This window comes from Gobius niger, assembly GCF_951799975.1.
Source record: "Gobius niger genome assembly, chromosome: 11".
NCBI classification, from domain to species: Eukaryota; Metazoa; Chordata; class Actinopteri; order Gobiiformes; family Gobiidae; genus Gobius; species Gobius niger.
The window spans coordinates 20,156,925-20,169,343 of NC_136862.1; the positions used below are offsets into that span (position 1 = coordinate 20,156,925).

Here is a 12,419-nt window from a genome sequence, read left to right on the forward strand (position 1 = left end):
AATACTAATACTGTAAGCTGAACTGAAAATTGCATTACTATAAAACTCTGAGTTTGCTTTAGTTCCAAACCACCAATTTCCTTTGCCATAAAATCTTGCACATCTTCTACTTACCCTTTCAGTTATTCACAAGTTGTTTTATTTATTGCTGCTTTTCTTGACAGATCTAGACTCCACTCCCAACGCTCAGATCCTGTACAGCATCAGCTCTGGGGACGAGGTGAACCTGTTTACTGTGGACCAGTGGACCGGAGCTTTACGCCTTCATCGCACTCTCGATCGAGAGCATCAGTCGACTCATATCGTCATAGTGCAAGCCTCGGACGGACAGGGCCACTTCGCACTTGCCCCTGTCACTATTGAAGTCAAAGATGTGAATGACAATCACCCATACTTCCCTGTGGAGGTCCTGACAGCGAGCATCAGGGAGAACCAACCGGCCAACTCCGCAGTGACTGTCCTCCATGCCATAGACCACGACACGGGCGTCTACGGACATCTGAAGTACTACATGATTGAGCGGCCAAGCGTGGGAAAGGACAGCTTCATAGTCGATCAAAACACAGGAGAAATTCGAAGCAAAACGTCATTCGATTTCGAAAAGATCAACTCGTTTAATTTTGTAGCTTTAGCCGTTGACTCCGGCAACCACTCCGCCACTGTGACCGTCCAGGTGTTTGTTACTGGGGAAGACGAGTATGACCCGCTTTTCACATCTCCTGAGTTTGCATTTGAGGTCCCAGAAGGAGCCAAGAAAGGCCAGAGCATCGGTCAAGTTCAAGCAAATGACGAAGATGGAGGGGTTGACGGAATTGTTCTGTACTCTCTCCCCACTGGCTCACCCTATTTTGATGTGAATAAAACCACTGGAGTCATCTTCCTAAAGATGGACAGCACTGGCAGCGGTGGTTCCGGTTCTGGATCAGGTCGGGCCAAACAAGATGCCAGACTCATGAATCTAGATATAAAAGCTCACAGTCCTCTAGACGCTTCAAGGACTACAAGTGCCCAGGTTTCCATAGATGTCACAAATACGAACTTTGGCCTCGCTCCTGATGTCAACATCCTTCTCATAAGCATCATAGCTATTTCTCTTGGAGTCATAGTGTTACTGGTTGTTATGGCTGTCGTGGTCTTTTTGGTGAAATCTCGGAGAAGAAAGAAAAGTCAAGATGCAGGAAACCGAAATGTCGCTTCTGGCACTGCTATGCAAAAACTCGATGAGTGCAGTTCTGGGGCTGGGGAGAGAATGTACCACCAGACTTTGCCAGGATACGCAGCCGACCAAAGCGGGGCGGGTGGCGGTCAGTACCCGAGGGGAGGCTCTCTTGACCCCTCTCATTCTAGTGGACGAGGGTCAGCCGAGGCAGCAGAAGATGATGAAATAAGAATGATCAATGAATACCCAAGAGTGGCTTCGATAACTTCATCCATGCAGGAGCACATCTCAGCACGAGGTCCAGACTCCGGTATCCAGCAAGATGCAGATCAGTTATCAGACATCTCTTGTGAGCCGTCCAGCCTGGAGGGTAGCACCTGGTTCAAAGGGAAGAAGCTCGGAGGCAGCCTTAGTGGGACGTTGCTTTCGGGACAGCTGCCGGCCTACAGAGATGAGGGAGGAGGGTATCTCGGAGTGGGACGAGGACTTAACATCTCTCTCCCCAAGGATTACGCCTTTCCAGAAGATGGCAAACCTTCAGTGGATGGGTCTCTTACAGCGATTGTCGCCAGCGACGAGGAGCTGAGAGGAAGCTACAACTGGGACTACCTTCTCAATTGGTGTCCACAGTTCCAACCATTGGCGAATGTTTTCACGGAAATCGCCAGGCTCAAAGATGAAACGGCTCAGCAAACTCAAAACCCGCGCCTGCCTTTTCAACCGAAACCTAAAATGGATCCTAAGCCAAGAATTGACCCGCCTCCTCTGATAACATCGGTGGCCCATCCTGGCGCCATGTCAGTCCCTCCAAAAGTCCCTGTGATTGGTCGGACATTCCCGCATTTAGCGTCTCTACGGAGGTCACCCATCAGCCACGAAGGGTCGATATCATCAGCAGCAATGTCCCCAAGTTTCTCCCCGTCCTTATCCCCATTGGCTGCAAGATCGCCAGCCGTTTCACCGTTCGGGGTCAACCAAGGGCCATCTGCTTCTATGATCAGCACTCGGGAGCCCTCACTGGACCAGAGTCCGGTCCACGAAATGCGAATATGAAGGATTTTTATTTAAAGTGAACATTTAGACAGACAGCACAGTAATGATAGCATTTTTTGACTCTTTCAAAACTGTGGAATGTATGGAAGTGTATTGTCTTGAACTGATGAACCGTAGTTAAGAAGAGACTCTTGTGCCAAGTGCCCAAATGGATTTTTCTAAAGTATTTCTATCGCAGGAACTGTGGGCCTCTTTTGACAGAACAATGAAGTGGGGGTGCACTAAAACAACCTATGGAAGAAAAGAGGACTCCACTCATAGAGATTGTAGTCAGTATGGATCATGTGATGAAGTTTTAAAGTGTTTGGGACATATGAAACATAGCCCACAGTGAACATTTTCGCAACTTCTTCACCAGTGGGATGTATGGAAGTGTCTGTACTGTCTTTACAATGAAACTCAAGTTGTACTGTATGAAGGAACTGTTGTGCCAAGTGCCCAGATTTTTCCCTAGGCATTTCAAAGACTTTGCCTATTTGCTAGATACCGAACAGTATGTCTCTTTAAGTGTTAATGAACTGAATGGGACTAGGCTGACAGGACCAGCCCACAGCCTCATGTTTGTAGTGACGCAGGACTTTCCATGTTGGTCAGTCAGAGATCCCTTAGCTGTAGATAATGTACTTTCCTTGTTTTACCTCGCTGGCTGGCCAGAGAGTACAGCTCCTCTCTTTTTGAACACCTTACAGCGTTTACTTAATCTCGTGGCTGCTTTTAAAATGGCCTCTGACATTACCGTGAACTGAACTGACAGTGAGCTCACAAAGTTGCCAAGCACCGACATCTGTATAGACTAATATGCCCATTGTCACTACAGAGGACATGCCTTTTTACATTATTTTTTATATATTTTTATATGGACGTATGATTTCAGGTCTCAAAACATCTGTATTTCGCACAGAGTGGATTGTGTAAATGCTAATATGTGTATGTATGAAGCCTCTGCTATGTATAGTATGTAAAATATTTCATTTTTATAGTGTTCTTGTCCTTGTGTGAGTGACAGAAATTCTTGTGTTTTAATCACTATTTATACAAACTGAATTCTGTGTTGCATTATGGATTGTAGGAAAGTAAAATTCTCACTTTGTCAATCGAAGTTCTCAAAAGATGATTTATCTCTTGTCGCTTTGCTTCTTCAGCTCAACTCAAACCCCTCTGTTTTTCAGGGACTGTTTGTCACCTCTGTGTCTTTGGAAAATTGTGCTTCCAAATATCACTTACATTAGTAAAAAAGAAACAAAAAGAAAAAAGAAAGAAGCATCAGCTGTAAAGTTAGGTTCTTCTCAGCACAATGAAAACAAAGGCAATGGACTTGAAGGGGTAACCAACAAAAGCAGTCGGTAAAGCGCATTTTTGGTCAAATGTAGCACATAAGACAAAGTAGCTGCATGAAGTCAATGAATGTACAATGATCTACCAGTTCAGAACAGAGTTATTTCCATATTCTACATCCTTTTGATTTTTGCACCATTCTAATAGAGTATGTAGAAGTACTTCTTAAGTGTCATGGTGTAGCTTAGAAAATGTCCATTCTCCATTTGCTTTCATATAGAATTATAAGTCATTCGTACCAAAAACTAAGGATAAAACCATGATGCTGTTTGGACAGCCCATATTCAATTGTATATAGGCTGTGTCCACACTCACATGTTTTCATTTAGAAATGCATGAGTCTAGGTCATCATTCACGTCTGACATTTAAGGATCTATGGCCAAAACAAAGATTCAGGATTTATTTTAAAAATGTGTCTGGTGTGAACGGACAAAATACAGTAGTCGATTCATTCCATATTTATACAACGTAAAGCAACTGGGGCAACTCTATTTGAACCTTTTCCATTAAACATCATCGAGGTGTTGAGATAACGCTTTGGACAATTTGTCCTCAAATGTTGCTGTATACAAAATCATTTTCCGCCAACAAGATGTGGTCAGGGCTTGATATTAACCTTCGTGGTCACTGTCAAGCCCGGCATGTGTTATATTATTACAAAGGTCTTTGCTTTCCCACTGCTACATTATAATTGGTAGATTCCACGTTTCCATGACCGTCTTTGATGACTGCTATGAGCTGTACATGTATTTAAGATGCAAATAATAAATTCCTACTGATCTGTTTTGACAAATTGCTTCATTTCACTGTGTTATACTCAGAAACATGAGGATTAAAACAGGTCTACTGAATGTCGTTTTTTTGCACATACCTCAACCCAGATTTCACGCCAGGATTCAATCATCAGTCCTCCAAGCTCGTATAAAGTAATATCATGTGTGGCTGAATAATTACAAATGTTTATTCCATATGGAGAGCGCCCTGTTTGTGTAGCTGCTGAGCTTTCTGCCTAATTTGGCTATAATGTACAGGGCAGGGGGAGATACATGATTTTGGACAAGATGCAGAACAAACCACCCACAGAGAGGCGCTCCAGAGACAAGCAAGAGCAAAAACAGCATGGTCTAGTAAACACAACAGGAAGGTGCTAAACTGTAGAGTCCAACATCTGCCTGATAGGACTTTTGCATCTGGAGTGAGCAACATTAGCCAAGAAATAACAGAAGGATTCAAGTGGATTCTTGTGTGGTTTATTTGCATTTAGTAAGGTGACTTATGCTTGATATTACCCAGCATTATATGTGTGAGTATTCACATCAAGTCACATCCATCAACCGCAAGAAACTCAAAGACTTTCATCTTTCAAGACACTTTCTTCGAGGCCACTCAACTGCAGCACTTTCAAGGTCAGGGACATGCAACACCTCCCTTTAAGGGTTTGAAGCGGTGGAGCAGCAGCTCTACTTCAAGGTCTTCCCTGATAACTGAATTCCTTTACGTGGTTGTTTGTAACTCCCAGACGAAACTAATTTAATTGTTTTATGGATCTTGTTCTTTCAAAAGCTTGTGGCCATTAGTTCAACAGGGGTTTTTACAAGTGATTTAATACCAGTACGCTTTGCAGCGTCATTTACACTAATTAGCTAATGTGAAATATTTAACTTCATGAAAATGTCAGTCAAAAAATGCAAAACAAACGGGTGAGATGGACCTAAGCCAGTGCTCTAATGCTTTCAGCTCAAACTGAATACAAACAACAGAGCGTGCAGTCCTCCCTTAGATGGTCATGTCCACACACAGCTGTGTTTACCTCTGTCCCAGGACCTGCTCTAGCCTCTCATACACTCACCCCAACACACATTCTCAAACAGGACACGCAAACCCCCTACCCCCAAACTGACATTGGCTGACCTCCAGCTCCGTGCAGGCACATACTTGGCACGTGTTTCTGATCCAAAATCTGGGAGAAGTGTGTCCAAAGCACTTTCCTGCTAAGGAAGTTCAAGGAAGAAGTAAGTCCCACAGTTATTAACGTCTTGCATGGATTAAATATATTATAATTGTATTTGGTGAGTGCATTTTACTGGAAGATGTCAGCAATGGACACCTAGGAATATGATTATGTACCTACGGTTTTGTTCTCATCAAAGAGGAGACTCTGACCAAAAAGGACGTGCATGTTGTTAAAGCCTGTTTTATTTCCTACAGCTGCAGTAGCTTCAGGTAAGCGCTGAATTGGGATCCAGGCAATGTTGGAAAAATCTGTAAAGCCAGGTGCTCTTCAAGGAAATAGTAGGATCTTGCCTAAGACATGCACGTGTCTTAGGCAAGATCCTACTATTTCATAATAACCCCTATTTGAGGCTGATCCAGGTAATTCCTGTTTACAGCAACCTTTGTTTATCAAATACGCTGTCCTTTTTATGTCTGCATTATAACAATAAAGGAGATTCCCCATGTGTTTTCTCACAAAAGGAGAGTACCATCAACAGGACCACAAACATAAATATATTGAGTTGAAATTTTCTATGAAAAACACACACTAAGTGATACACAATCTGTGAAGCGAAATGAAATTTATGCATGATTTTAAACTTTTTTTTATTAATAAAGTTTGAAAAGTGGGATGTGCAAAAGTACCAGCCCCCTTTTCCTCTTAGTGCAACCGATTGCCTTCAGAAGTTGCCTGATGATTTCTGAACGATCACATGTTGATCTAATGACTAAAAAGGTTCAAGATTCACCTGTGTGTAATCTAATGTCACTTCAAATACAGCTGCTCTGTGATGGTCTCAGAGGTCTGTTAAGAGACTATTGTGGGGCAGACAGCATCATGAAGTCCAAAAACACCAGATAGGTCCGGGATAAAGTTATTGAGTATGTAAGTATAAAGCTGAGTTAGGCTATGAAAAGATTTCCAAATCTTAGAACATCTCTCAAAGTATAGTTACAGTAAATACACCATCCAGGAATGGAAAGAGTATGACATCAATGCAAACCTACCAAGACCCGCCCATCCTCCTCAACTTACTGACCGAACAAGAACAACGCTGACCAGAGTTGTCACCAAGAAGCCTATGATGACCCGGATGAACTGCAGAGAGCTACAGCTCAGGTGGGGGAAACTGTCCACAGAACCCTATCGTTCCCTCGGAAAGGCTCATGGCCCAATGACAAGAGTTACTGCTCACCGATTGGGACCCTACCCACCAGTTGAGGACCACTGGCCAAGTGAATGTTTGATACTCAATTGACCTTATGAAGATATTTATAGTATTTCATCCAGTTAGTGATAGTTATCAAATCAGCCCAACCTCTGAAGTCTACTTTATTTATTTCCGGATAACATGTTTTCCTTCTGTGCTTAATCAGGGTACTTCAATTTAGGATTAAATCTCTCCCTTTACTGTCTTTGAACTGGATGCCAGAGTTAACAACAGCTCAACGTGATTCAGGTTTACTTTGGCCTGGTGTGACTTTGCCCTGAGAGCATGGTCTGATCCCTCTGGGGAGCTATGCGAGCACACACATCCCCGACCTCTGACCTTTGCATGTGCGGGGCTTAGGTTTCAGGCTGTTTATCACTGGTTATCTGAACAGGCATGAAAGATGTGTGCCTGGTTTCTCATAACCTGGGACTTACTAGAAAGACTATTAAGTTTCGGCATGTTTTGTAAAAACAATGTCCACATGTGTATCGTAAATCCTTTTGATTGTTAGCTCAAGTTTAGTCCTTATGCAGCTTTATACAGACATTTCTATACTCTCAAAGTTTGTTCATGTAGTAGCCATTCCCTGGTAGTCATCATAGATATCATGGAAGAATGGCACAGCATTGAGGGATGGATCAAATGGAGAAAAGTATGCCTTATCGTAGTTTCCATTTAGACCTTGCTCACATTCACTTTTTTGTTTTGCCCTCAATTCAGCTTTTTCTAATTCAAAACTGGTTTCAACCTGGCCAACACATGCATTACTTGCTATTTTTAGGTTTCATTTTCTTGCCTTTTTCCACATGGCGTGCCGAGAAACAATGACAGGAGAAAGAAGCCAGCTGAGTCATAAAGAGGCTGCGCATCATTTAGTGCTGACCCTGCGATAGGCACTGCCACAATTACTTTTCACCGCAGAGGAGGGACTATAATATTAAGGCAACAAACAAAGAGTGCAAGATTCGTGACTTGAATAAATCTCATGCAAAGAAAAATCCAAATGTCGGTTATGTTGTTAATTAGTGGTGAATTAATGGAAAGTTTTATGAAAGTCTGGCTTGTCTATTGCCTTTGGTAGAAAAAGTCATAATCAGAATATAAATGCAAGACAAATAAACTCCTGCGCTGAGGGGAAATTAGTGGAAAGAAATAATTGTGCTAGTTTCCTCATGGCTGTGGCAGGTTCTGTGTGAGACTGTGCAGGTGTCAATCAGTTTGGTCTCGCGCCTGAATAATAATGACCATGGGCAAGACCTGAAACATAGTAATAGTGCCAGGAAGTGTTAAATATAATACAGTTACACTGAAAAGAACGCTGTGTATTTAATGCGTACGTCTTTCCTTTTCGTGTGACACAAAAAAATGACTAATGACAGGTAATTCAAAAAAGAAAAGCTACGTGGATAATGGCATTCAAGCCTAGTACTCAATTTTGTACTATTATCCGGTACATGTTATTGTGGGCAGGGCCAACATGTCTCCCAACTCCCAGCCGATTTCATCTATCAACAACTTGTGTCTAGTTTTTTGGTTTGCTGTAAAGACAGTGCAGTCAGAGGTGGTGATTGAACTCATGACACTGAGTCAGGCACAGTCCCCAATCATATGCACTTTGGTCATATAGTTGTTAATGTGCTGTATAAATACACTTGAATTCCATATGTGGAGCAGCTTTACTTCTATCCAGCAATACATAGCAATTCACTGTAGTCAATATTTTCAGATACTGTGTTTTCATCTATACCAGGGGTGGGTAATTAATTTTCATAAGAGGCCACATGAGAAGCCTGAATTGAGTTGGTGAACAATAACACAAACTTATATCGGGATATAAGCATAACATAACGGGAGTGTATCGCCGGGGTCAATAAACAAAAGCTCCAAAAAAATAAAAATATTTTTCTTTCAATAAATAAATAATAATGAGCCTGGCAGGACTGTAGCCTCATATAAACGGCTTACACTTATTGCACTTTACAAGCCTGTGTCACAAGTCTCTCCTACATTGTAGTCAATATTCATACTATGATTGCAGCCACAGCTGCCCAGGGGCAGACTGTCCATTTCCCACTTGACTACAATGTGTTGTTTATTTCCTGATCTTTCATTATGTCAGTGCCCTCTGCTGGACACCTGTGGAATTCTTTCCTTTTATTTTTATTTAAGCTGCCCCCTAGTGGCTGGAGTGAGCATTATGGTACTAAAAAAAAAATCATAACTCGGCACAGGAATGGGCTAGAGATTTTTTTTGACATACTTATGAATGTATGCCCTACATGGTGGGCTGGACTGAATCATCTCTCGGATGTGGCCCGCGGGCCATATTTTGCCCAGGTCTGCTGGTTAACCCTTTAATATGTTACCCTCTACAACCGGATATTTTCGAACTATTTGGGAGACAGTGTTTTTTTTTTTGCCGGTTCATATCTGATCTAAATTAGTCTAAAACTGGTCTAAACCAGTATAAACCAGTCCAAACTTGCTCTAAACCAGTCTACGCCAGTCCAAACCAGTATAAACCAGTCCAAACCAATCCAAATCACGTCGATACCAGTCGATCTAAACTGGATAGTTTGATCCGAGAGAACGGTAGAGATAGGCAGAATTATAAACAGCACATGATTCAATAAGGTGTGTTTGACCAAACAATTGAGCAAACTATTAAAGGGATTTAATGAAAACAATAACTATCAATAATCACGCACATTATTCAGCATATACTTACATTGCCGTAAGCTACATAGTTCAAAGCTTGCAGGGCCATACATTAACAGCCTCATACTAAACTGAAACCACAGTCAGCTCTGGTCTGACTCTGCCGGCAGTCAATCCATCCGCAGGCCCAGGGAGTACTCTGGAAGTCAGTCATTCACTTTTGGGCATTTATGGGAAGTGTAGAGTTCAAAGGTCACATGGATGTCACCCAGGTAAAACACAGGAACCGGTTTTGCCTTTTCATTGATGGACTCCACCTTTCCTCTAGTCTATAACTTGCACTGGACTGCTTTAGATTTGGATAGCATTCAACATTAGCGTCTCCAAGTGCATAATAAGGTCTAAATCCATGTATCCTTCCTGATACCGTACATTATCAACTCATTTTTTAGTATCATGAAACCTTATTTTGTATCGACCTCACGGTTTTTGCTTCCCTTCCCTTCCCTACCGACTTCTGCGCTTCCCCTTCATTCATGACCCAAATGTGAGCCAGGGGTCGAGCGGAGACACTAAACTTAAGAAAACACTTTGGCCCACAAATACTAAGGTTAAACCAACAACATGGCCTTTGATATTTTTTTTGGTATTTTCATTCGAGTAAATGGGGAAAATATGGAAGCCAAGTGTGTTTTTCATCACTTACCATAAGAATGATGGATTGATAGAATTGTGTTTTTATAGAAACATCTTTACTGAGAACATCCACTCTTCTTGGCCACGCTTCCCAGCATACACCTGTGTTTTGCTGATATGTTCAGTGTGTTAGTCACATATCAAAGCTCCGTAAAGAGGTTTAAAGGGCACCGTCAGGAAACATAAGGTTTGAGCCACTGCATATTTTTTCATATCAAAACAATAATGCCGAGATCCAGCGTTTCATTCGGTCCAGATTATGTGTCTGTATCCGGACGCTGTGCAAAATCTCAAGCGTCTTCCTTCAAAACTGAAAAATGAAGGGCAAATAAAGTCAAGAGATCTCATGAGAACACTGAACAATGTAAGAGCGATTTCTTGGCTTGCTGTTCGTGTGAGTGACACCGATGTGAGCAAATCGTGTTGGACAAAAACCTCATTACAATGACGCTTTTGTCCAACATAATTTGCCGTCTTGCACTTTGATTACATGTGAGCCATGTGCCAAAACAGCCAAGAAGAATTTTGCTCATAGATTCAGCGTTGTGTCGCAAGGATATAAACAAATGTCAACTACAAATGTCTCATTGTTCGATGCTAAAAATAGGGTTATGTCTGAAATGATTGTCACTTAACTCAAATTCTGTTCTGTTGTTTGTTTTTGCAAGCAAGGCAATATTTTGGCAGGAGAAGGGATGAACTGTGAAGTGAACTACCTGCTCTGGAGAACTGAGCTAATGCTGAGATCAAGTAAAAGATAATTAATTATAAATGTATGAACTAAAACTGGAATAATTCTCTTCCTTCTAAGAGAGGAGGTTTAAGCAGCTGAACCGCTTATCTGAACCGCTTATCTCTCCAACGCCGTCAACACTTTCCCTTCAAGGCCAAGCCACGGAGCTAAATCAGATACGGACTGAGCTCCTTGGCTTATACTTTACATAACACTGACTTTCACACACCACCTCCCTAAACACACCCCTGTTGTTCTGCGTCTGCCACGACACGTTTCCTGAATGGCCAATGGCCGGTCGTCCTTCCGTGGCCTCGTGTACTGACTGTATATTTGCCATGTCTTGATGTTTTCGTGCTTTGCCTTAACTTTAACCTGATTGTAATTTCGCAAATCTTCTTTTGTAAGGCGCATTGAGCTGCCTTGTGTACGAAATGTGCGGTATAAATAAACATGCCTTGCCTTGCCTTGCAATTGATGACCTAACCAAGGCCCAATCAATGCAAACTGACATTGTTTCCCCATTGTTCCCCCCACGCTCTAAACTTGCCTGTGTGAACGTTGAGCGTTGCTGCAGATTGACAGGCATGTATCTGTCACTCAGCCCCAGGGCAGCTGTTGCCTGTTACAATGGACTGTTGATGAATAATTCAGCAATCCCGAGTGCTTTGGGAATCCTGGAAGCTGCTGATTAAGTTTAAGTCATTATTATCAAGTCCATTGACATTTCCTCCATCAAATTAAGCTGTGACTTTGCAGTTGGTCGAGAAACAAGACACAATCTCTCACGCGTTACAGAAGAATTACATGGATTTAAACGCGAGAATGGTGGAATAACAAGTATTAGCTTCATGCCTTCCCATAAAGTGCTGTTTTAAAAGGACAACTTAAAGCGCATTACAGGAGAGAGATGAGATTTTGGCTGGGAGGAGAAGTGCATACAGAAGACGAGCCAAGCACTTGTCATATGGGCTTAACGTGTTGGACGACTTAGCTCCTCTGACACTAAAACATTGACTTAATCTGACTCTGTGTTTAGATTATGTCCCAGCTCTGTCTCACATCCACAGCATTTGCACTTAAATCATGCAGCTCTTAGCGGACCAACTTTGACAAAGACTGATGGACACACTTAAGAAATGTATGTGCATTCAAAATAAACTTCATTCTTATCATGTTGGAGTTTCAGCAATCGCCATACGCACTAATATACGGTAAAATATGCTTTAACTTTGAAAGCCTTTTAGTATATCTGTTGCACTTTTGGTCTGGGAGACATATTCTAAACCATTGAAGGTTATGAGGTCTTTCTTTTGTTGAAGCCAGCAGATTTGTGTGGTCTTATAAATTGTTAGTAATACAGTGACCAGGCACAAAAAGGCGAAATCGTGCACACATCAGATGATCACCGCATGCCCATATACTATTATAACAACACACCTATTACGGTAAGCCTGTGACTCACCGCGTGTTGTTAACTGACTCAGGGTCTGCTCCGGCCTCTGTGTTCGATTAGCAATAGCTTCTAACGGTTAAACGTCTCCTGCAGTGTCTCCACAGCCTGTTTTCAGTCAG

The 12,419-nt window shown here is 42.1% G+C and overlaps 1 protein-coding gene across 1 annotated transcript in view; it reads left to right on the plus strand.

The window, feature by feature from the left end:
* The window catches only part of dchs1b (dachsous cadherin-related 1b), a 100,058-nt gene extending 95,486 nt beyond the window's left edge, over window positions 1–4,572 (plus strand). The window contains exon 30 of the mRNA XM_079566919.1: window positions 165–4,572. Within this exon, the coding sequence (XP_079423045.1) occupies window positions 165–2,212 (2,048 nt within the window). The 3' untranslated portion in view covers window positions 2,213–4,572. The remainder of the gene's footprint in view (window positions 1–164) is intronic.
* The last annotated feature ends 7,847 nt before the right edge of the window (window positions 4,573–12,419 follow it).